The sequence below is a fragment of the Nicotiana tabacum genome, chromosome 12, assembly GCF_000715075.1.
Source record: "Nicotiana tabacum cultivar K326 chromosome 12, ASM71507v2, whole genome shotgun sequence".
NCBI classification, from domain to species: Eukaryota; Viridiplantae; Streptophyta; class Magnoliopsida; order Solanales; family Solanaceae; genus Nicotiana; species Nicotiana tabacum.
The window spans coordinates 129573720-129599539 of record NC_134091.1 but is presented as its reverse complement, the minus strand read 5'-3'; the positions used below and the strand labels follow the sequence as shown (position 1 = coordinate 129599539).

The 25820-nt window shown below is 36.4% G+C and overlaps 4 protein-coding genes across 4 annotated transcripts; 2 read left to right on the top strand and 2 right to left on the bottom strand.

The window, feature by feature from the left end:
- Nucleotides 1-4737: 4737 nt before the first annotated feature.
- Nucleotides 4738-11664, top strand: LOC107781332 (ras-related protein RABB1c). Its single transcript, XM_016602021.2, has 6 exons — nt 4738-5017; nt 8824-8963; nt 9175-9257; nt 9929-10133; nt 10251-10319; nt 11340-11664. Exons 1-6 carry the CDS (start codon nt 4972-4974, stop codon nt 11430-11432), a joined length of 636 nt encoding a protein of 211 aa, XP_016457507.1. The 5' UTR covers nt 4738-4971; the 3' UTR covers nt 11433-11664.
- A 1672-nt stretch (nt 11665-13336) lies between these two features.
- LOC107781331 (chlorophyll a-b binding protein 8, chloroplastic) lies at nt 13337-15508 on the bottom strand. Its single transcript, XM_016602020.2, has 3 exons — nt 15258-15508; nt 14319-14380; nt 13337-14066 (listed from the first exon to the last, which is right to left on the bottom strand). Exons 1-3 carry the CDS (start codon nt 15399-15401, stop codon nt 13451-13453), a joined length of 822 nt encoding a protein of 273 aa, XP_016457506.2. The 5' UTR covers nt 15402-15508; the 3' UTR covers nt 13337-13450.
- A 3027-nt stretch (nt 15509-18535) lies between these two features.
- Nucleotides 18536-21738, top strand: LOC107781329 (ultraviolet-B receptor UVR8). Its single transcript, XM_016602017.2, has 4 exons — nt 18536-19045; nt 20155-20371; nt 20565-20877; nt 20959-21738. The coding sequence occupies exons 1-4, from the start codon at nt 18729-18731 to the stop codon at nt 21441-21443; spliced, it is 1332 nt and encodes a 443-aa protein (XP_016457503.2). The 5' UTR covers nt 18536-18728; the 3' UTR covers nt 21444-21738.
- A 220-nt stretch (nt 21739-21958) lies between these two features.
- Nucleotides 21959-23681, bottom strand: LOC107781330 (uncharacterized). The gene is made up of 4 exons (XM_016602018.2): nt 23248-23681; nt 22651-22687; nt 22451-22572; nt 21959-22318 (listed from the first exon to the last, which is right to left on the bottom strand). Exons 1-4 carry the CDS (start codon nt 23500-23502, stop codon nt 22256-22258), a joined length of 477 nt encoding a protein of 158 aa, XP_016457504.1. The 5' UTR covers nt 23503-23681; the 3' UTR covers nt 21959-22255.
- Nucleotides 23682-25820: the final 2139 nt, after the last annotated feature.

The following is a 25820-nucleotide window of genomic DNA, read 5'->3' as shown; positions in this document are numbered from 1 at the left end:
ACGGCCACAGAGTGAAGCAGTTGAGGCAAGTTTGGAGATCAGGTTTTGCGGTGCATTATGCGATCTCATACCAGTTCTGCGGTGCATTATGCGATCGCAGAACATGTCTGCGGGCCGCATAATGACCGCATATTGAGGCAGTGTTGCCCAGTTCCGAAGGCTATTTTTGCAACCCATTATGCGGGCCGCAGAAGCATTATGCGGTCGCATATGCGACCGCAGAGTGTGTTTCGGGGCTTAATTTTTCTGGCTTTATAAACCCAACCCCATTCTTATAAAACACTATTGGGGATCATTTTTAAAGGTTTCATCTGATATTTTAGAGAGAGGTGAGAGCATCTTATAGAGAGGAAGTGAAGACCTAGTCATTTGTCTATCAATCCTTGTTTAAGGTTTAAAGATTTCACAAGGATTTTGCTAGGGCTTCAAAGAGATAAGAATTTCTTTCCCTAATTCTTCAATTTCAAGTTTGGAGTAAAAGATGGGTAATTAAGAGTATGATTCTTGGGTGTGAGAGTATTATTTATACATACACATACCAATAAAGTTTGTGGAAAGATTATTGAGTTCAAATGGGTAAAGATTGGGTTGAAAATGGTAGAAATCTTCAAATATTTAAATTGAGGATTTGAGGGTCGAGTTGATGTCGGAATTTGGTGAAATTTATATGGTTGGACTCGTGGTTGGATGGGCGTTCATATTTTATAACTTTTGTCGGGTTCCGAGACGTGGGGCCCACGGGTGATTTTTGGGTGCAATTTTGGATTTTGTTGAAAAATTAGTATTTCTTACGGAATTAATTCTAATAATTTATATCGACTGAATCGTATTAATTGTGACTAGATTCGAGGATTTCTGAGGCCGATTTATGAGGCAAAGGCGTAGCAGAATAAAGAATTACGCTGTGTGAGGTAAGTAACAGTTTTAAATCTGGTCCTGAGGGTATGAAATCTCGGATTATGTGTTATGTGATTAGTCTTGAGGTGACGCACATGCCAGGTGACGGGCATGTGGGCATGCACCATAGGAATTGTGAATTGGTCAAATTCCATGGAACTGTGTAGTTGAATAATATGTTGATAGCCTTACATTCTTTATGTGATAGAGAAAATTGAGCTGAGACTCGTATTAAAAATCATGCTTAGATATATGTTGTGGGTCATTTCTGTGGATGAATTATATGTTCAAATTGTAATCTCACATTCAGTCATGTTCATTTATTTCATATCATATCTCAGTCTCTGTTACTATTTATTAATACATCATATTATCATTTTTGGGCTGATTTTCATGACATCTTGAGCCCGCGAGACTGGAGAGGTTGATGACCGAGTGAGGCCGAGGGAATAATTGTGAGGATATTTATGGGATCGGGTTGCACGCCGCAGAATGTTTCATTAATTTATGCCAGGATTAGCTTGATATAGCGTTTGGGATGAAGGATCCCCTCCGGAGCGCATGTACCTACTAAGTGCGAGTGCTGAGTGATTGAGAAGAATGAGTAACTAAGAGGAAAGAGTGATTGTGAGGTTGGAGTTAATGGGAGGACTGAGTGGTTGTTACTCTGAGAGGATGCATTGATACCATTATTTTTGCATTTCAGTTGTCATATGTCACTGTTTGGGAGAAACTCTAAAAGATATTATTTCTGTTTCGATAAAAAAAATTTGATATGAAATTGATGTGGAGATTTAAATGTTGAACTTGAAAGCACGCCTACCTTTTCATGTTGGAAAGTACTATATTTGGACTTAGCTGTGAAGCTCGTCACTACTTTCAGTTCTTTATTTATTGTTGTTACTTGCTGAGTTTGTTGTACTCATACTACACCCTGCACTTCGTGTGCAGATCCAGGTGAATACGGACACAACGGGTGTTGATCCTTTCCCATAGTTGATTTTCCCAAGATTCAGAGGTAGCTGCCATGTTTCTCAGACCTTGTCTCTCCTTCCCTGCCCTTTTATTTATTGTATTTGGTCTCATATTATTATACATCATGTTTTCCAGACTTTAAATTTATAGATACTCATGTACTCAGTGACACCAGGTTTTGGGAGTGTTGTATCGATATTTGCGAGATTTATTTTTGGTATTGTATTTAAACATTATGTCTTCAAACTTAAAATAATTTGGGATTTATTGAGGTTATTGGCTTTCCTAGTATCGACATAGGCGTCATCATGACATGTGAGATTTTGGGTCGTGACAAAGAGAGTACAAAATTAGAGTAAATACTATAATTAATCCCAAATACCCTAACAGAATAAACACACAAAATCACTCCAAAGAAAGGGTTCACACAAGTGTTTTCCAACACTCAACTATCATACAAAACACTCTTAATAAAGGAGGAAAGGAAGAAACAAGAAATGAAGACAAAAGTTTTGTTGGTGTGTCTAAAATGAACTAATGGCCTTTCGTTTTATAGGCAAAAAAGCCTTGGCCTCTTAGTTGAAAAAGAAAAGATACAACTTGTGCAAATTGATATCCACCACACAATGCAATATATTTTGGGTCCCAAAGAATATTACCAACAAAGTCTATACTTTGCAAATATGCTTATGCTTATGTGATATGGACTCCATTAGCCAAAATATTGGTCATATTACAAATCTCCACCTTGGCCTAATTTTGGCTGATATAGTAAATTTGCTCCACCCTCTCCGCAAAAGCCCCAATGGGCATATGTCAAAGTTTAATGCCATCAAAATCAGACAAGTTGTCTGATACTGAAACTGTAGTAGGGCATATAACAGTGGATCCCAATAAAGTATACAACGAACCAGATCTCTATGGTTTCATAATCACAAGAGCACCTTGAAAACTTTTTAGAACTCAACATTCACTAGTGAATTTACACCCAAGGGATTCTAAAGTGCCCAAAGAGATGAGATTTTTCTTTAGCTCGGGAACATATCTAACATCGGTGAGAGTTCTCACCTTACCATTGTGCATTCTGATCCGAATTGTACCTTTGCCAATAAAGTTACAAGTAACATTGTTAGCCAGCTGGACAACTCCACCTTCAACTGAATCATATGTAGAAAACAAGTCCTTGCTAGGACATATATGATATGAACAACCGGAATCTAAAATCCACTCATTGTCTGATCTGAAACTAGTTTCAGTTGCTAAAAATATAGTTCCCTCAATCTCATCAGTTGCTACACTAGCTTTTGCGGTGTCAGTACTTTTGTGCTCATTTTTTCTTTTTTTATGATTTTTTTTATTTTTCAGTTTATAGCATTCAGAGATAATGTTACATTTCTTATGACAATAGCGACACTCCAAATTATTGTATCTGGATATGGAGTCAGATTTTTCCCTCACAAACAAGCTAACTTCCACTTGTGTTCCACTAGCTTCCCCAGTAATATCACTATTTATTCATTCTTTTGATTTTAAGATATATTTAATATCCTTATAAGAGATATTATCCTTTGCATAAAGCATAGTATCTGTTATATGTTTAAAAGATGAGGGTAGAGAATAAAGCAGTAACACGGCTTGATCCTAATCTTTAATTTCAGCATCTATATTACTCAAATCTATAAGAATGAAATCAAAGGTGTCAAGATGAGAGAGAACAGAGGTATCTTCACCCATACGAATTGTATAAAGTTTCTGTTTTAGGTAAAGTCTATTTTCCACCATCCTCTTCATATATAAGGTTTTCAATTTTTTCCACATGCTTTTGGCTGTGGATTCTACCGAAACTTCACATAAAACCTCATTTGAGAGATTTAAAATGATACATGCTTTTGCCTTTTTGTCTATGACAGCAAACTCCTTGTCCGTCATTTTATCCGGCTTCTTCTCCTTTTCTTGCAATGCCAAATCTAAGCCATCATGAATTAGGATAGATTTCATCTTTAATTGCCACATTCCGAAGTTTGCACTTCGATCAAATTTCTCAACATAAGTCTTTGTTAAAGTTATATTGGCTACTGAAATAAACCTGATTAGATCTGGCTCTGATACCAATTTGTTAGGATCGAGAACTCGGGTATTGCGAAATTTAGCCAAACAATGTTATAATGACAACAAAAAATACAATGCAAGTTGATAACAACGACAGTTAAAGCATATAAAGTAGACACCAATTTAACGTGGTTCAGTCAAAGTGTGACCTATGTCCACAAGCGTTGAGGAGCAATTTACTATAACAATAAGAGTACAAAAGAGAGTATAAAATTAGAGTAAATACTCTAATTAATCCCAAATACCCTAACAGAATAACCTCACAAGATCACTCTAAAGAAAGAGTTCACACAAGTGCTTCCCAACACTCGACTCTCATACAAAGCACTCTTAATAAAGGAGGAAATAAAGAAACAAGAAATGAAGACTCAAGTCTTGTTGGTATGTTTAAGAAAAGATACAACTTGTGCAAATGATATCCACCACACAATGCAATATTTTTTTGTCCCAAAAAATATTACCAACAAGATCTACACTTTACAAATATGTTTATGGTTATGTGATATGGACTTCATTAGCCAAAATAATGTTCATATTACACTTATGTATCAAGCCTCACGAAATGGTGGATAATAAACATGATTTGTTAAATATTTGAACGAGACCAAGGTGTTCACTTTTGATAAATTTAAAGGATCGATAACTTTCAAAAGTATACTTAAGGGACTATTTTAAATTTACTCCAAACATGAGGGAATATTTTTGTCGTTTTCTCCTTCCATGAATATAACTAACGTGAATATTCCAAAAGCCTCTGCAAATCCTGTCTTTCCCCCCGCGTTCAGCATAAGGGAGAAGAAGATAAAATATAGAGAGGCTCTCCAAAATCTTTTATAGAGCTAATTACCTGTTATCACCTTCAAATTATTAGGAGGATTTTATATATTATTATTATTTATTATTATTCTGTCGTTTTCTCCAGCTCACAATACAATTTATCAAGTCCTCTCTCTATTCAGATCTCCTTCTTTCCCTTCGTATCGGTGAACCATGTCGTACGCCTATCTCTTCAAATATATTATCATCGGTGATACCGGTAATTTTCATCTCTTGTTTTTATTTTTGTTCGATTTGATTCCTTATCTTCCTTTTGTTTTTCAATGAGCTTGATTTTTTTTAATGATTTTGCATCTGATTAATAGGTTCTGTGTAATTTGGATATCGGTGATGTTAATTAGATTGTTTAGCACTAGCTGTATTACAGTATTTTTATTTTTTATTTTTTTTATAAATATTTTGCATCTGATTAGTAGTTTCTCTAATTAACAGGTTTTGTATTATTCTGGTAACCAGTGATGTTAATTTAGTGTTTTTGCACTTCCTGTCACGACCCAATTTTACCTATAGGTCGTGATGGCGCCCAACACTGCCAACTTAATAAATTAAGCATATATTGACAAAATTTAAAACCAAGAAAATAATAAAATACCAAATTCTACCAATGTGTGTGCCAAGACCTGGTGTCACAAGTGTATGAACATTTAGTAGATTATACAAAACCTCAAATACTGTCTGAAATAAAAATAGACAGAATGAAAAACACAAGGAGAGACACTAGTAGCTGCAGAACGGCTCAGAAAGTGCAGCTCACCACTATGCCCCTAGTACTTGCCTCAGGTCCTGCACAAAAAGTGCAGCAAGTGTAGTATGAGTACGTAAACAACGTGTACCCAGTAAGTATCAAGCCTAATCTCGAAGTGGTAGAGACGAGAGGGCCGACTTTGACACTCACTATGGGTCAATAATAATAATTGAAATACAACTAGGATATTTAAATCAGCATGATTTACAAAATTTATAACAATTTATTTAAGCAGCGGAAATAATCAAATTCCTTCAAATGCAACAATTCTCAATATATTAATTAAATTCCTTAAATTCAAATAATTTCCAATTTATCAATTAATCTCATTTACAAGAATAACAATTAATTCCTTAACAACCAGGAATAATAATTCATTAAATTTCAAGGATTCTCCAATTTATCAATTAGCTTCGCAAGCTGAAATAACTATTAAAGTAGCGTGTAATTACTATTATTAAGCACGATTTCTGCCGAGGACGTACGGCCCGATCCAGAGTGTCGTGTACACTGCCGAGGGACGTGCAACACGATCCATAGATGCATCTATCCTGCCGAGGCGTTCGGCCCGCCCCACAAGAAAGGAGGACATTTTTTATGTACCTCTAGAATGAGAGTATATTTATTATAAGATAAATTCGGGAGAAAGAACAATTTTATTTTAACAATTAATTAATTTAAACAGAAAATCAAGCATATGAGATTTCCATCCTTTAATATCTTTATCTAACAATTCACAATATATTCATATATATCAATTAATATTAATCAAACAAAGAATACAATTTACACAAGTAATTCATGCTTTGAGTCCTAAACTACCCGGACTTTAGCATTAATAGCAGCTACGCACGGACTCTCGTCACCTCGTGCGTACGTAGCCCCCGCAATTAGCAATAATTATTCAATTTAATCCCTATGGGGTAATTTTCCCCTCACAAGATTAGACAAGAGATTTACCTCGTCTCAAAGTCCACTTTCCGATTATCGTGTTGCGTAAAATTCTTGATTCGATGCCGAAAACTTCGAAACTATCCAAAAGTTATATAAAATAATTAATATGTGTTCAATAATTCGAAATTCATCTATTAAATAAATTACCTTATCCAAAATGGTAAAATTCCTAAAATTCACCCCGGGCCTACGTGCTCGGATTCTGGAAATTTTCGGATGAAAACGTTACCCATAATCTCAAGAACTTGAATATATAATTTCTACCCAATTCCATAACTATTTTCGTGGTTAAAATCTCATTTTTATAAAAATCTAGGTTTTTCATCTAAATCTTTGATTTCTAAGATTTACTAGTTATAATCTACTTATAATCTATGTATTTAACTCAAGGGGTGTAGAATTAACTTACCTCCAATTTGTTAGTTGAAATCTCCTCTCAAAAAGTTCCAAAATCGCCCAAGAATGGAAGAAAATGGGCAAAAATGGTGAATTCCCGTTCTTTTAAGCTTTCTGCCAAACAGGTCTTTCGTACCTGCGGACAGTGTACCGCACCTGCGGAAAAACCTCGCAGGTGCGAGCTTAGCTTGGCTGCCCAGTTTCCGCATCTGCGCTCTTTTTCTCACACCTGCGCGTTCGCAGGTGCGCCCGATATTCCGCAACTGCGATGGCAGGCCTCCCTGCCCTTTTTCGCTTCTGCGCATAAACCTCGCATCTGCGAGAGTCGCACCTGCGGCTGTCCAAGCGCAGATGCGAACGTACCAGAAGCAGAAGGCTTCAGCTCTTCTTCAAAATTCCAAAATTGATCCGAGCCTAGTCCGGTTAACACTCGGGGTCCCCAGGGCCCCGCCCGAACATACCAACAAGTTTGAAATCACAAAACGGACTCGCTTGAACTCTCGGAACGTGTAAAACAACATCAAATCTAAGAATCATACCCTAAACCAAATTGATTCAAACTTAAGAATTTCAAGTTCTTCAATTTACTTCCAATGCGCCGAAATATACTTAAACTACTCGGAATGACACGAAAATTTGCGTGCAAGTTTTAAATCACTATACAGAACTATTCCCAAACTCGGAATTCCAAACGGACTTTAATTACTCAAAATCTTACTCCAAACCAAATTTAAAGAATTTTAAACCTTCAAATAGTTGATTTTTACTATTAAGCGTCGAACGCTCCCGGGTTATCCAAAACCCGTTTCGGACACACGCCAAAGTTCAAAATCATCATACAAACCTATTGGAACCGTCAAATCCCGATTCCGGGATCGTTTTCTCAAAATGTTGACCGAAGTCAAACTTGGCCTTTTAAGGCTAACTTAAGGAACCAAGTGTTCCGATTTCAACCCAAACGCTTTCAAATCCCGAACCAACCATCCCCGCAAGTCATAAATTAATAAAAGCATGTTCGGGGAGTTTTATTTTAGGTAACGGGTTTCTAAAAGTTAAAATGACCGGTTGGGTCATTACACTTCCTGTAAGTGTTTATTCTGGATCTGGAAAAACAATAGAATGTTCCAGTGTAATGGATTCTGTGGCTATTGTGCCTTCTGAAATATGTGAGCAATTGAGTATATGCTGCTATCTAAGTACTGGCATTTTATTCGTCTTCTATTATTTGAGCTATATTTCATAAGAATTACTCCCTCCATCCCATTTCGATCATGTGATGCAGTTTGACTGGACACGAAGCTTAAGAAAGAAAACAAAAATTTTGAAATTTATGGTCCAAAACAAGCCATAAGTATTTGTGTGGCTTTAAATCAATCTCATTAAGGGTAAAATAGAAAGTTTAGAGTTAAATTATTTTTAAATATAGAAAAATATCATTCTTTTTGGAACAAACTAAAAAGGAAAGTGCATCACAAATTGGGACAAAGAAAGTAGTAGACAGCCAATCATATATTCATGGTGTTTCTGCAATCGATCATTTCAGAAGGAAAGAATTTTGTTTTCTGGCCAAAATTGGTGCTTTATCATCATGATATCAAGGGAAACTAGAGTTTCAACATTTTTGCCTGATTTTATCAATATTAATTGTTTGGTTGTCACTGAGATTTTGGGGACACACGATAGTTTAAGTATGTAACTGACAAAAAGTTGATAGTTTGGGTCTTCGGGGTTTTTTAGGGTATTAACTCTTTTAGTTTTTGCTGTCATGTATTAATGCAACCCTTCCCTCCCCCTCTTTGAAAGGTCATTTCTTACAAAGTATTGGATTCTGTCATGTGATGTCCATGCATACGTTACTTAAAGTCTTGTGTGATACATCACTTATAAGGATATAATAATTCTCTGTACAGGAGTTGGAAAATCATGTCTTCTTTTGCAATTTACGGACAAACGGTTTCAACCTGTCCATGACCTGACGATTGGGGTTGAATTCGGGGCTCGAATGATTACAATAGACAACAAACCAATAAAACTACAGATCTGGGACACGGTTAGTGACATAATTTTCTCTCTTCCTCTGTTTTTTTCTTAGTATTAGAAGGTCCGAATAAATGCCTATAGAAGTCCATAATTCAGTTGGTCATCCTTTTTTGATAATTTTTAGCTTAATCAAAATGCATCCTAGTCCTCCTAATTTTTAGTCTCTGGATGTGCTTTCACTGAAGTCTGAAAGTATGTTCTAATGAATGTTCTCGTTTCAGGCTGGTCAAGAATCATTCAGATCCATCACAAGGTCATATTACAGAGGTGCTGCTGGGGCATTACTTGTTTATGATATTACAAGGTAGGGCAAATCTTTGACACTTTCATAATGCATGTAACTCTCATAATGCATGTAACTCTAGGTTGCCTGGCATATATTTTCTCTCATATTTTAGAGGAGATGTACTTATTTATATGTAATTTAACTTTGGTTAGAGATTCCTGTATAAGTAACTTATTTCCAAGAAATCTCATTTAAAGTTGCCTCATCTCAAATGTATTGTAGTTTTTTAGCTTAACTGATTGTGGAACATCACATTTTAGTCCTTAACTTGTCAATTGCGAAAATATATCTGATGGTGTTCTGATCATGATATAGCTAATATGTCATAGACAAAAGAGAGCAATAAAAAAGATGCTAAATCTAATAATAAAAGTGCAAAAGATAGTGGATGAGTATTGAACTTTCAGAGCAGCATCTATATCGGTCAGTGAGCTAGTGTTACTATAGTCTTAAAGACTTTTCGGTTCCTAAAATTTGTAATTGACTTAAAATTCTTCTCTGTCGAATTGAAAACTTATGTGGAAGTAATGTTACACATCTGTGTTTTGAAGTCTACTTCCGTTCAAGAATGCGAATAGTGAGCAAAACATAGTGTATATGAATCAGGTAACCCCATTTGCATGTCTATTTGCATTTGCCCGATTATTTTGTTAGTGACAGGTGTTGTATGTTTTCTCCAAAATATATAGGAGGGAAACATTTAATCACCTTGCTAGTTGGTTAGAAGATGCAAGGCAGCATGCAAATGCAAACATGACCATAATGCTGATAGGAAACAAGTGTGATCTGGCTCATAGAAGGGCTGTAAGCACAGAAGAAGGTGAGCAGTTTGCCAAGGAACATGGCTTGATATTTATGGAGGCCTCTGCTAAAACAGCTCAGAATGTTGAAGAGGTAAGAATTCTCCTATCTGATACTTCTCTTGAGGTTTTATCTCCACCATGGACATTTCCCCTAATTGGATTTCGATATTGGCTGTTAATCTTGTGCTTCCTTTTCTGCATTATTCAGGCTTTTATCAAAACAGCTTCAACAATCTACAAGAAAATACAGGATGGTGTGTTTGATGTCTCAAATGAGGTATGCCACTGTTGTTATAAAGTAGTTCTGCTTTGGTTATTGGAAGCATATGTTCTTACCTGTTTGAGAAGACGTAACTTTTGCTAAGATGTATTTATATGTAAAAGGCACCTTGGTAAGAGAATCTGGAAAAGTAGGGGGAAAATATGTTTGGCATCCCATTAAGTAGACCACATGATATTTACTAAGTATTCTTAGTTTTCATTATTTAAAGAACATAATGGAAATAATCCAAGGATTGGTTTTCCTGTAAAGTATGAGAATTTATCCACAACTAATCAGGTGAACTAGCCAACACTGCTCATAAGTCATAAACCAACATCAACACTGGGGGACACCATTCTCCAGATACATGTCTCATCTGGTTCAAGTGCTATGCCAGGCTCAGTGCTATTTACAGCTTCTGTGATCCCTATTCCCTGAAATATCTGTGAAATATACTACGAGATATCCAACTAGTATTAGCTGTTGTAGGAGGTACTGATTAAATTATGTAAGAAAGACATTAACACAAACACTCGTAATAGGCTCTTTGATTCGTCCTACTTTTGACTGGTAAAAATAACATTTATGGGGAGATGTGGATGTTGAAATTCGTGCTTGATTGAGAAGTCAGAATCCTGTCCATTCAACTTTGGAGTGACATCCCATATCAGGAGGGTTAAGAAAGTTAATTTGATGGAAGATGCGAAAGATTACTAGCCAACTGAAGAAGACTGCCTGATGGATTTAATCTGTGTTCTTATACTCTAAGTAGCTGTTAGGATCCAATCAAGGCTTCGAGCAGTTGAGCATTTCTTTTTAGTTAGGTCCTTGTTTATCAGTTCGGTACTGATGACAACTAATTATAAAAGAGAAGTTTGATATTGATGACAACTGTTGATGACTGAATTCATTGTTTAGAGAATCAGTAAACAGAGTTTGCCTAAAGTTTGGTAGATGCTTCTGTTCCACAAAGAGTAAATTTTCATTGCATTGTTTTTATATAATTCCCGTGTAATTCTTGGATACTTTTTGCAGTCCAATGGAATAAAATTTGGATATGGAGGCATTCCTGGACCGTCGGGTGGAAGAGATGGAGCTGCTTCTCAAGGAGGGGGTTGTTGCAGTTGAAAGGCGAAAATTATTCTTCAAACTTGATACATGTTCTCATCGTCTATATGCCATCTTCACCGGTCCCTTTATCTTATCTTTCAGAGGCTTCGTTGATTTGTTTCAGTGATGTTATCTGTGCAAAAAATAAGCAAATATGGGACAGTCATCTTTCCACAACCCCCCCCCCCCTCCTGTGTATAATATTTGACATCTATCAAATGTGAATAGAACTTCCCACATCTTGTGTACTTGTGTAAATGAGAAATGTTAAACTCCAGTTGCCCACCCTTCTCTCTCCTGTGCTCCACACCTTGGTGTCAATTTTTGGCTTGTTCAATATCTTAAAACAAGGCATAGGCAACTCTAGTTTTTGCCAGAGTAATTCGGCACAAATAGTAACATCTTATATTCGACGTGATTGAGAATGCAGAAAAAGGAAATTACTTTAGAAGTGTATTGTTGTACTATGTAATGAAAATAAACCATTGGCGTATCAGGCCTTTTCATCTACTGTCCAAATTCACCTAAATTAGCTTCTACAATTTCATTTCATTATATAATTTTGATTAAATGGCCAAAAATCAAGACATCAACCTTGCTATGAGCTCCCATTTGATTGACATTCACTGTCGCCTGTGATATATGCCATGGACTTGATTTTGAATTATATTGCATACTGGCACTTTCTTCCAATATTACGTTTATAGTGCCTTTTAGTAGAAATATTCCTATAGCGCATTCTAAGTTAGCGTTTGGACATAGATGATTTGATTGAAAATTAAAAAAAGAGTTTTTGAAGTTGCGTGAAAAAATAACTTTTGAAAGTTGAAGTTGTGTTTGGATATGTATTTTATTTAAAGAAAAATTAAAGTTTTGTGAATGGAAGAAAAACTTGGAAATTTTTGTTTTTTTTTTTTTTTCAAAACATATCACATTTCATAAACAAACAATAACTTTAAATTTTTTTTTGAAAAAATGAAGCCAAAATCTATGGCCAAACGGGAGCTAAGAAACTCAAACAATGAGTATGGGTTTCAAGAAACTTGCCTACTACGAAGAATGACATGAATCGGTAGGTTTCAACTAAAAACATTTTCATTTGAATTCTTCTATCGACTAAACTCTTTGCATAAGTAAACTGAAAAATATTCTTCTTGCTTATGTGTGCTTTTGGTCGGTGACTGATACAAAGTTATAAGGATCTCGTCGCCAGGAAATTCCAATTCTGGTTTAGTGAATGTTTATCAACACTAGCAACAACAATAACTACGCTTTATAGTGAATCTGGTTAGATCGACTATATAAATCTTCACTAATCATATTGTTGTTTAGCAATAATAACATATAGAAAGTGTTAATCAGAAGTCCTAGCTTTTTGCTCTTTGCTGAAAAGTTGTGTTTAGTGCTGTATATTCTGTTTTTAGTCTATTAATGCTTTTTTATTCGAAATTTCATTCATCTCATAGCACTGAGTTCTTGTTTGATAGAAAAGATTGCAACTGATATATAATTTCAACAGGACTCATTGCTAATACAATAACAAGGGCAACTCATTGCACTAAGCTCTCGCTATGGGCGAGGTCAGGGGAAGGGCCGGACCACAAGGGTCTATTGTACGCAGTCTTATACTGCATTTCTGCAAAAATGCCGTTTCCACGACTCCAACCCGTGACCTCCTGGTTACATGTAAGTAACAACAACAAACCTAGTGAAATCCCACAAGTGGCATCTGAGAAAGGTAGTATGTACACAGACCTTACCCTACCCTGAGGAGGTAAAAAAGCTGTTTCCGAAAGACCCTCGGCTCGAGAGGATAAATATAAACAGTCAAATTCCAACAACAATAGCCAGAAAAATGATAACAACAATGTAACAACTAGAAAAAATAGACTCATTGCTAATACACTAAAAATATATCAGGCTTTTTAGACCAAATGTCCCCTTTTTAGCATTACAGATGACATACAAAATAGTATCTGCACATAGTGTTACACATAAGAGAAGAGTAAGTTGGGAAGAAATAACTACAAGTTCACTTAGTGGAACTTGAAGTTGGTCAAGATGTTGTTGTTTACGGGATCAGCCAAATGATCAAGAAGGTTTTGGTAAGGTCCAACACCAGTAACCAAACCTTGAATAAAATAGCCCAAAATTGCCAACATAGCCAATCTTCCATTCTTAACCTCCTTAAGCTTCAAATCCTTCATAGATTTTTCATCTTTTCCAAATCCAAGAGGGTTAAAGAATGGGCCACCCGGGTACGCTGGATCACCCGAGCCGCCTAAGCCTTTTTCCAAGCCCAAGAAGTATTGTTTTCCCATTGAACCAGGCTTGGCCCAATCTTGAAATCTCCTGTGTTCAGCAAATCCCATTAGTGCCATTTCCAACACAAACAAAGTGTAAGTGTCAGCCCAATAGTTGTATGTTCCAGCTGGTGGGATTACACCAGTTTGGAACCAAGGAAGTGCTGTTTCTGGTGGGATGAGACCAGCTTTTCCAAGAATCTCTGGTGCTATGGCTCCTACTGCACCTAGCATGGCGAATCGCCCGTTGATGATTTCTCCGTATGCTAACCATTTTGGCTCGATGAAACCTCCGGTTCCTTCGGGGTCTGATAGTCCCAAGGGATCAAATCCATAATCACCAGGAAGACTGTGGATCAACATACAATTGGTCTTAAGATAGCATCTGTTGATGAGTTAACTTATATACACTAACAACGTAAAGAAATGGTTACGCTGTCAGGTCGTTCAAAAGATATCTATAGATAACACTACGTAAAAAGTGGGGATTATAATCTTGAAAATAAGTCAGTTTGTCTGCTATAACACGTAAAGGTGATCTAATACTGTAAACATTCTTTACTTTGGCGGTATATATACCCTTAAGTCTCATAGATCTTACCTGCCATCCAAGTATGAAAGACTTTGCTTGGAAGCAAACCAGAGAGGCCTATTTGCTCCTTGCTGTAAAATAGAATTAAGTGAATCAATACTTGTGTATAGTAATATGATTTTTATCGATTATTGAAGCATACTTATATCAATCAACAATATTATTCAATACAATTTTAAGAATGCAAATACATTTAACAATGTAAATGATAAAGATTGATGTTATATTTTCTTGAGTGAGTTGGAGGGACTTTCGCTGACCAAGCGTAACCTTCATAACCAAAGCGTCACAACAACAGCCAAAAGTAACTTTTGAATTTTTAATTAGGGGCAAGGAAGAGTACGTAGGCACTTCAATCATAACTCAGAGGCGGAGATAAAGTGAGCAATTATGTTATATTTTCTAAATCAAAGTAAATGTTAACTATAACTTCAATGCTTCAATTACTGCCAATACAAAAGTCAATTTAACATCTAAAGATCCGTTTCTAGCTAAACATCGTCATTTAAAATGGAGATACGCAGAGGCGAACCTATGTTTGTTACAGTGGGATCACTGGACCTAGTTAACTTCGGCAAAAGTTCTATATATATGTGTATATATGTTAAAAACAATAATTTATTTTACTTGGAACCCTTAAGATAAAAAAACCAATAGGGCCACTGGCAGTGGCTCACTTCACGGTTCGAAACTGTGATGTATAGGTCACACGAAGACAACTTTACCATTGCTCCATGGTTTTCCTTCTTTCCATTTCTAGCTAAACATCGTCATATGAAACGAAGGCGATAAGAGTACTATACACAATAAAATATTTTAGTTGTAACCCTTAAGATAAAAAAATCGGGGCCACTGGTTGAACAGTCCGTTCATGTTCCCCGCCAACTTCAAATCTTGGGTTCGTCTCTGGACCGGAGAAGAGTACTATTTACAAGGAGGGGAATTTACCTTAACAGGTGGAGTGGAAGCAGCCCTTACAACAAAGGAAGCTTTCTTGGTAGAAGATTGAGAAGGTCTTCCCACAAGAATCTGTCTGTCATTCTCCACTGAGGAAGTAATAGAAGATGAAGAGAGCAATGCTTGTGTTGCCATATTTTCTTTTGGATTGTAGTAATGTTAGATTTGCAGTTGAAGAATGAGCACCTAATTAAGTTCAACCAAGAATAAACAAAAGGTGGCAAATAAGTGACAAACCAAATGCTACCAAATATTTTGTGGGGCTAAGGAAAAACTATGAATTTGTGGTGTATATATGAAGAAGATAAAGTTCGGATCTTGTTGCCAAATGAAAAAGGAACATGTGGATTCATTACTCAGATAAGAGATATTCTGCACTCCTAGTCACAGAAATGAAATCTCAGATATTCTTGTTGGCACATGCCTTCTTCTAGATTCTCCAATGATCAAATCATATTTAATTTACTATTTTTAAGCTTTAAATTAAGGTGAAAATGTATGTTGGTAGATTAGTACTATGATTTAAGGGGAAAAGGCCAAATATACCCATCTACTTTCATATATTGTCTACATTTAACCTCCGTTATACAATCAGACTAAATTTACCCCTACCGTTATACTATCGGGCCAAATTTATCTCTACAATCAGCAAACTTTTAAAAATACCCCTTGATTTGTTAAGTAATCCAAAATCTTCCAAATTTCTTTTATTTAAATCACTTGTTGTTTTTCTTGGTCCACTATTTTTTAAAATTACTATTGATGTGAATGCTAAAATTACTAGACTATACAAATTATTCATAATTTTTTTTTATTATCAATGCACCCATTTATCTTTTTGTAATAAATAAAATTAGTTTAAAATTTTATTTATTTTTCAATCATATACATACCGTAGAATTTAGTGGGTCTATTTATTGTGTATTATATGCAGTTGATCATCATGTATGTACATGTATATTCAAATATATTTGTCATTGACTGATTAGTATAGAATTCGATCGACTAATTTAAGAGTGCACAATGTGAGGGCATTTAAATAAAGCAAAGTTAAATTAGACAATGTAAAGTTTCCGAGGAATTTTAACTTCAATCACTAATACTTGCAAAGTCTCCATACATTTGGTGCAACGAATTCATTAAAATTGGGATGTTGTAAATACTTTTAGATTTTAGAAAAGCTACATAATTTAGATTTTTTAATTTACTATACTTTTGTTTATTCGGTTGTATTATTTAACATTTTTTTCTCTTTTTTTTTCTAATTCAGAAAGCAGGTAAATGCCAATTATTTCAAAAATAGTGGACCAAAAAGAATAACAAGTGATTTAAATAAAAGGAATTTGGGAGATTTTGGATTACTTAACAGATCAAGGGGTATTTTTTTAAAGTTTGTTGATTGTAAGGGTAAATTTGGCTCGATAGTATAAAGGTAGGGGTAAATTTGGCCAAATAATAATGGAGATTAAATATAAACAATATATGAAAGTAGAGGGATATCTTTGGTCATTTTCCCATGATTTAATGATAAGAATAGTATGTTAAAATATATGTTTAGATTAAATTTCATAAAAGGACATATAACTATGACTCAAAATCAAGCAACTTTGTTTTGTTACAGAAAAATCACAAGTAACTATACGAGCACAAAAGTTACAATGTCGAACATCGCAACGCATTGTAACTTTTTACTCCACATTTTAACTCATTTTTTTTATTTTTTATTTAATAAAAATACTGATCTAACTAACATAAAGTAAGATTTGAATGTCCTTTATCCTTACACTAAAACTTGTCTGATATAGAGAATTCAATAGTTTATACATAACAAAAAAAGAAGTTACTTTTATATTATTTTTGTCGTATAATTTTTTAAAGAAAGAACTTTAATTAATCCCCCTTCTCTTCACCTAGTTTCACCCCTGTTTGAAATTGGTGGAAGGAAATGAAAGAAAAGGAAAAGGAGATTTACATTTTTTCCGGTATAAATAAATTTGAAGAAAACCGAAAATAATTTTTGAAGAAACCGGCAAATAGATATAACCTCTAGACCTTTTTTTTCTACCCGACTTCCCTCCTAAGCCAAGAAAAAATTATCTACTTTCTATATTCATTTTCCTTTTTTCCAGACAATAAGGGTTATAATTGATTTTGTTTGAGTACGAAAATAAACTTGTAGGATATATCATATACATATGTTTCAATTCAAATGACATATTGTCATGGACTTCCCTAACTTCAATTTCAAAAGCTAACTCATGAGGTAAAACGTAAATCACTTATTAATTGATCAGACTTTAATTTCCTGTCAGATGTAAAATTAAACGTCACGTTCTTAATCACCATAATCTGCATCACTGGTTCAAAAGCTAGGTCCTCATGTTGAAAGTTTTCATCCTCTGTTAAAGTCTATATTTGAAAGACAAGATTATTTCCGAGGAATCAACTAAATTGGTCGAGAAATAATGCGGTGTTACGAGTTCAAATTTATTGTCCAATTAAGTGATTCTTCCTTAGTAAACTATATATCAATAAACTAGCTTTCAAGTCCAATTTAGGATTGATTGCATGAAACTATGAATCCTTTGCATCTATTCTTCTCTACTTTAAATTCAATATTTAAAAGATTAATTATAGTGTTTGAGCCGAGGATCTATCGGAAACAACCTCTTCTGCCTGCACACGGGTTCGAGTCGTGGAAACAGGCTCTTGCAAAAATGCAGGGTAAGGTTACATACAATAGACCCTTGTGGTCCGACCCTTCCCCGGACCACACGCATAACGGGGGCTTAATGCACCGGACTGCCCTTTTAGGGAGAAGATCTCAAATTATTTACATCAAGTAGCCGTTTTGTGGCATATATTTTAAATTTACCACAATTTAAAAATATGTTGTAAATCTAGCCACCATTGGCTACACAACATGCGGCTTCTACTTCCTATCTCCTCTTCTTTTTCCTACATCTTATTATATTTCTGCATCTTCTTCTTCCATCCTCTCTTTTTCTTCCTGTATCGTCGTCGTTATTTGCTTCTTTTAATTTTGATTTAAAATTTGACACAAGTACTAGATTGAGATTTAGACCACAGGTGTAACAGTTCAAACTTGAGATTTCTTGTCTGAAGTTAACCTATGGTACTTTGACCTAAAGTTTACTTTTTAGCTAAAGTTGCACTAATTTTTAATTTGTGGACATAAATTTTAAGAGCAACCTTAAAAAAATGGCTATTTGTGCAAATAGCTCGAAATATTCTTCGTAAAGATGAAACCGGTAGCCAAATCTAAAAAGCTTCTATTTAGAAATTAGCCAGTGCATCGTAAATTTCAGTTTTAGGCTAATTTCGAAAATGGCTATATGTGCACTTGCCTCCAATTCTTCAAAGAGATCCGAACCGTTTTAAGTTTACTCTGAACACCACAAAAAGGATCCAACGACCACTTACAATCGGGTCGAAATACAAATGATGTCACAGTTACTGAAGCACGGAAGAATTCCGGCGAGTGATCTCTGCCGCCGGTGGATGAGCAGCAGCTGTAGTAGGAAAACTACGGTAATGAGCTTCGGTGATGGAAGCCACGGGGCATTGGGCTTGCCGTCGTCCATCATTGGTATGGGCTCCGACGCTTACGAGCCCACTCCTATTCCGGGCCTTCCGCCCGATGTTGTTACCATCGCCGCCGGTCACTTCCACTCCCTCGCCGTTACTTCTGAGGGTCATGTTTGGGCTTGGGGCCGTAACAATGAAGGCCAGCTTGGCCGCGATCCTCTTTCTCCAAGGTTGAGATTTTTTTAAGATTATATCAATCAATCAAATTAGTTGGTCGAATACATATATCCTCTGTATCTATTCAGCTTTATTAAGGAGTTTGCTCAAAATTCGGTATCTTTTATGCTCTGACGGTATAAAAAATATTTACAGTTACTTAAAAGGTAATTGTAGCTAATTCTATTTAATACCACTGATGGGTAGCCTAAAATAAATGGTAACTAACATGCTATAACATGTTAATTTACACTTATAGTGTGAAAAATTCATTACAATCAAATGACTAATATCCAAGAATCATAGTGTGCCAAAATGATGATCCTGACAGTCTGATGTATGGAAACCACTAAATTCTTTAGAACTTTGGCAACAAAGAATAGTAACAGCAATGGACAAGTTTTTTGGTTAACCAAACAACAGCTTATTCCTTAAGGGGTCGTTTGGTACAAGGGATGAGGATAATTATCCCGGGATAGAATTTGGGATTGTATTTATCCCATGTTTGGTTATAGGTATTAGTTAATCCCTGGATAAGTTTTACACTAAAATGATGGAATTTGTCATCCCATATAGAAGGTGGGATAGCTAATACCATGGGATATCCTTGTTTATCCCACCGTTGTATCAAACGACCCCTAAGGTCATCGTACCTGTAAAAGAATTCCATGATACGAGAATAAAATATCGTCACTGCACCAAAAATAGAGTTTATTACTCTCAAATGTTTTTTCTTTCTTCCTTTAGATTGAGTTGTGCTAGAGTTCTTATAGTATCCTGGCTTATCTCTATTTGTTTGTCATATGAATGTCCATGAAAAAGTTTCGTTCTTTTCATTTTTCTGAATTAAAAATGTTGTAGAATTTGCTTTCTTGACTCTGTTAGTTATCTCGGTTCTGATGACAAAAAACTAAGCCCCTCTTTGTTCTATGTGAGGTAGGCAGATGATTGATTTTTTCTCTAATAGCATACTTTGTGTATTCCTGAAGAAACTCATGTTTCCCCCTCTATCCTATTTTCGTCTTCTATATTTTTCTCCTTTTACTTAGTGCCGTGTGAGAGTGGGGAGTTATTGGTTGTTTGTATCGCTAACATGGAAATCCTGTTTCCCAATCTTGTACAGAGAATCATGGAGCGAACCAAAAATAGTAGAAGGATTAAATAAAGTAAGAGTTCAAGCTGCATTCGCATCAGGTGCCATTTCTGCTGCCATTGGGGGCGATGGGTCTCTGTGGGTTTGGGGAAGTTCCAAGCGCGGACAGCTTGGTCTTGGTAAAGGAATCACGAACGCTGCCTTACCTTCCAAAGTTGAAACACTTTCTGGAGAAGAGATCGTTAAGGTGGTCATTCAATCATGCTTAAGGTAGAAGAAGTTCTACTTGTCAAAAAGATAGGTGGAAAAAGTTAAACTGGAAACACATAATGATATGATGTGCAACAATAATAACCAAGTAGACGGCGAATATTATTCAAATGCTTAAAAGTTATTTTTTGTAGGTTTAGGCTTGTTTTCAATTTGTTTGGTGTTGGCAGGTCTCATTAGGCTGGGGGCATGCTCTTGCATTGGCTAAAAATGGGAATTTGTTTGGCTGGGGATATTATTCAGATGGTAGAATTGGCAATATAGGAAGAGAGTTGGAGATCTCTCCACTGGAATCAAACAGTACTAAACTAAGTTCAGGAGAAGAATCTTCTGCAATTGAAGCTGCTGAGAAGTCAGTCATGGAAGCCATGGAGAAGGAAAAGGACATGCCTATAATTTGGGAGCCCGGTTCAGTTGAGGAGTTACATGGGTTAAAAGTTGCAGATGTGGCTTGCGGACTCGACCACTCTTTAGTCCTTTGCTGTAAGTCACATTATTTGATGTCTATATACTTGAAATGTGCATGAATATGTGGTGATGGTGATTTTTATTTTCTAATTTTAGGTGATGGGGCATTATTTAGTGGTGGAAGCAATATTTATGGCCAGTTAGGAAGACTCAATAAAGACTTGGGGATGCAACCAGTTGATATACAATTCCGTCCTCTCTCTATAGCTTCAGGTTTAGGGCATTCTTTGGCAGTTTGTCATGGTGCTTCATCAGAAGCAATAGAAGATGCAACAAGTGTTGTATCTTGGGGATGGAATCGAAGTTCTCAACTCGGGAGAGAAGGTCCAGAGGACATTCCTAAGGTTGTAGAGGGGCTGGCTGGCGAGACGCCTATTTCTGTGTCAGGAGGACGTGCACATTCCCTTGCTCTCACAGCTAAGAAAGAGGTTTGGGCTTGGGGCTGCGGGAAGAATGGAAGGCTTGGGTTGGGCAGCTCTGCCGATGAAGTGGAACCTATGTTGGTTGAATATTTGGAAGGTTGTGAAGTAATTCAAGCTGTTGCAGGGTTGGATCATAGTCTTGTTCTGGTTGCTGAATAATACAGTGAGAATATGGAGTACATATTTGTAATTTTTCCTGAAATTTCTTACTTTTGTTTGTTTTTGCTTCACTTGCTCTACTTCAATAAAATGGTAGAACCACTTAAGTTTGCCGTATAAGATTAGCTTTAATATTGTCATTTACCACAAAGAGAGTGGTGATTGTGGTGAGCTCTTGTGATGTAAACAAGCTCTAGGCTGTCAGCATAGTTAAGAATATGAGATTTTATAAATATAGCTTCAGTCAAATTGTATAATCATGAAGGGAACTTCCTTGACTTATTTATTCATCAAACATTTCAGCTCTTCCCAGTTTGGGGTGTAATATTGTCCCCATTGTCCATCATCTATATTTCTTAAAACTGCATTAGGATAGGCTGTCTACATCACACCCCTAGGGATGCGACTCTTTCCCGATTCCCGCGTGAATGCAGGATGCTTTGTGCACCGGATTGTCCCTTTTGTTCTGTAATCTTAAATATGAATCCATCAAGCTGAAGATCTTAATCTTGAAATTTCTTTAAAAACACCACGAAATAAATGTTTGATTTCAAAAAATAAAGAAGTAATGCTTGGGAAATTGTTCTCAAGTATTAGTATCTTTCGCCCTTGAATGGGCAAAAGCATCCTGCTAATAAAGATAGAGGCTATTATCCTACAAAACTAGTGCTCGCCTTCATCATCCCTCAGACCGGTTGATGAAGTTTTGGACAATTGATATGAGCAAACATTTGGAATCATGAAACTGTCTGTACTAGCTCGTCCCTAGTGCCTTTGAACGAACTTAAAGGCCTCTCTTCAACTCTCTAGGTTCAAAAGTTTGCAGGGCTATCATCCAACTGTTTCTCATCTTCTATATCCACCTCTAATATTTCCTGAGAGAAAAAAAAAATCAATGAATAAAATAGGTTACTACCAAAAAGGTTGATCACAAATATGAAAGACCTAAACACCACTAGTTGAGGAAATTAACACTGATAATTTTTGACATTCCATTAAATGCTCACTGGAATTCTTTGCTTCAAGTAATTGCCAAGTCTTGCTACAACAGTAGAACGTTTATGCCAAAACTTGCCACTTAGTCTAAGCTTCACATAAGGTCCATCCACTTCTGCTAGTTCTGCTTTCCCTGTACATTTTATTTCCTCTTGTTAATACAAAAAGGGAGACTAATTTAAATTCAATTATTCCTTTGATGAGAAATCACCTGTTATCCCAACTGAAGTATCAAAAAGTTGTGCCAACTGCAGAACCAAAAAAAAGGAACAAATAAATACAAGTAAAGAAGATTAATAAAACCGGACCCAAGAAATGAATCTTATATATCCAGTTCAACATTCAAAGAAAACTAATGATATATCATCCAAACTGTGGCCCAACAGTCAATGAATAAAGTAGGTGAAAACCATAGCAGATCAGGATCTAAATATTGTAATGACGAAAAAATTTAAGTGATTTATTTCTATCTGTCTAAGTTTTGATGGACAGAGTTATCTGTTACATGTCTTTGTGCAGAGGCGAAGCTAGGATTTCAAGGTAACGGGGACACATGAGCGGACTGCTCAATCAGTGCCCCATTAGGCTTTTGATCTTAAGGATTTCAGACAAAATATATAACCGTTTCCAATATATATGCACATACATATTTAGAATTTTTACCGACGTTTTCGGGTCCGATGACCCCTCTTCTCTGCATATAGGTCCGCCATTGTCTCGTGGGAGGTAGTACGTCGCCGGTGAAATAGGTCGAGGAGCACGCAAGATTTTTTTTTAAAAAAAAAGGAGAGAAAAATTAATAATTTACCTCAGCCTTAGCATCTTCTAAGACTTGATTGATATTTTCTTCTGTCAAATCAAGAGGTGAAAGTGAAGCTGATAATATATGCCTTCTTTTACTTAGTCTTGATGATATTCTTTGACTTTTTACCCTTGTTATGGTTCCATTTACCTTAGAAGCAGATAGTGTCTGAAAATTTAGTAGTAAAAGCGAAGCAGAAGTGAATTTAGGTGGTGTTGAAGTTAAGTGTTGTAAATGGCAGTGGTGAAGTTTCAGTGCCATATTTTCTCTTCTTTTCCTTTCCTTTCCTTTTGCAGTTTGTTATCCCTTCTTTCTGATTGAATTTGTGGCTAGTAGCTATTGACTTAAGAAAAGCCTTTTCCCAACCACACAAAAAAAAAAAAAAAAAAAAAAAAAAGTTTCCTTATCCTTGCAAATTGCAAAAATGTTTGTGTCTTTTACAAATTTAGTTCAGCAGTGTCTATATATTTATGGGATTAGGCTGCGAACAGGCCTCGCATAAATTAATATAATTTAGTATAAATATGCGGTGTGAGTAAATTTTTGCCCATCTATTAGATGCAAAATTAAGAAGTTTTCTCCTCCTTTCTTTCAATGTTCATGTTCATGTTCAAGAGCTTACTTACTCAAATAAAATCTTTAAAAAATAATACTCATAGGAATTTTCAGAAACTATTATTGTTTAGTACCTATTAATTTCCTATAGCTATCATCTACATAATTACTTTCTATAGCTACTATTCAGTTGTTACTATAATGTATTCACATGTATTCGTTGTATCCATGGATACAGCATCAAAAAACGTCTAAAATCAGTGCAATCCAGCTGTACGCGCATGTATTCACATGTATTCGCGCTGCTGTATTCATGAATACAGCAGTAAAAAGCGCCTAAAATCAGGGCAGTCCAGCTGTATGTGCATGTATTCACATGTATTTGCGCCATGTATCCATGAATACAGCAGTAAAAAGCGCCTAAAATCAAGGCAGTCCAGTTGTACGCGCATGTATTCATATTGTATACGGTCGAAATAGATTTCAGCCTTGGCATGTCCGGTATGGTTCGAAGGGTGATGTATCGAAGTAAGATCCCGAAGGGGGGACGAACTAACCTCGAACCCGGGGAGGCCGGTCCATGTCGAGATCGATATCATAATCAAACTCGAACAAGAATCGAACCATGACGCAGGGTAGACCTATCGTGCCGATAATCCAAAGACCAACCAACACTGACCTGGAATCTATTCGAGGGCTCGAACCAAGATCAAAAGTTCGAGCTGAAATCAAGCTCGAACCAAAATCGAGGATTCTAAGCGAGATCGAGCTCGCAGACAAAAGCCGTTGCAATCCCACTAGAGGGAATCTTGGCAGAAATTATGAAAAAGCTGACTTATCATGGGTCTCCCACTGAATGTTTATTTTATTATGCTTGGAGACGAATCCCTCCACTATAAAAGGGCTTGGTTATCATTTCTGTAGCACAAGTTCTTCGGAGACTTACATTGTAATAAAAGTATTATATTCTTCTACAGTAAAGGATCGCTCTTCCAGTTTCTTAGATTGATTCTATTTGTCGAATCTTAAGGTTCACTGTTCTTGATAACCTTATCTAGATTGCATTCTCTCCAATCTACATTTATATTTTATTTATCCTTGCATTTTGTATCAAGTTACGCCACATATCCTCAGAACTGCGTATAAATTCAACTCTATCTATTTTTTGGGTAAACAGTTTGGCGCCCACCGTGGGGGCGAGGATAACAGTGGTTATTTGATACAAATCTGAAAAAACACGCCATTGTGCTTGCACTTATTTCTGAAAACATCTTGAATTTAGGGTCAGCTACGAATAACCACCGATCGAATGGCTTCACCGATCGATTATGAAGTCGGCCTTCAAGATGAAACCAACAACTTGGCACCCGAGGCTCGAATCGAAGTACCCGAAATTCGAGCCAAAATACCACTGGGTGTCAATTCACAAATAGCTTTGGAGGCGAACCAGCGTTTCGAACCGGAAAGAATCATTTAGGGCGGTACTCGATCCGTACCCCGAGACACCCAAAACCCAGGGGAAATCGGGGCCAGCTTACATATGATCTTCGAGATGCTGCAAGCCCAACAAGTAGCGATAGCTCAGCTACAGAGCCAAACTCGCGCACAAAGCAGGCCGGTCTCCAATCCACTTCGAGAAGTCACCCCAGAACAGAGCCTGCCATAGTCAAATCTAACGAGCAAGAATCGGGGGCTACTCCTGGAATTACTAAATTGCTCGAGGAACTCACAAAACGAGTCGAAGCCAACGACAAGAGGGTGGAAACGTACAATGCCAGGGTCGACCAAATCCCGAGGGCTCCACCAATGATAAAGGGGCTTGATTCGAAAAAATTCATACAAAAGCCTTTTCCGTCGAGTGCGGCACCGAAGCCAATCCCCAAAAAATTCCGTATGCCCAAAATTCCCAAATATAACGGTACGACCGATCCTAACGAACATGTCACCTCTTACACATGTTCCATAAAAGGCAACGATTTGGAAGACGATGAGATCGAATCCGTGCTGTTGAAAAAGTTCGGGGA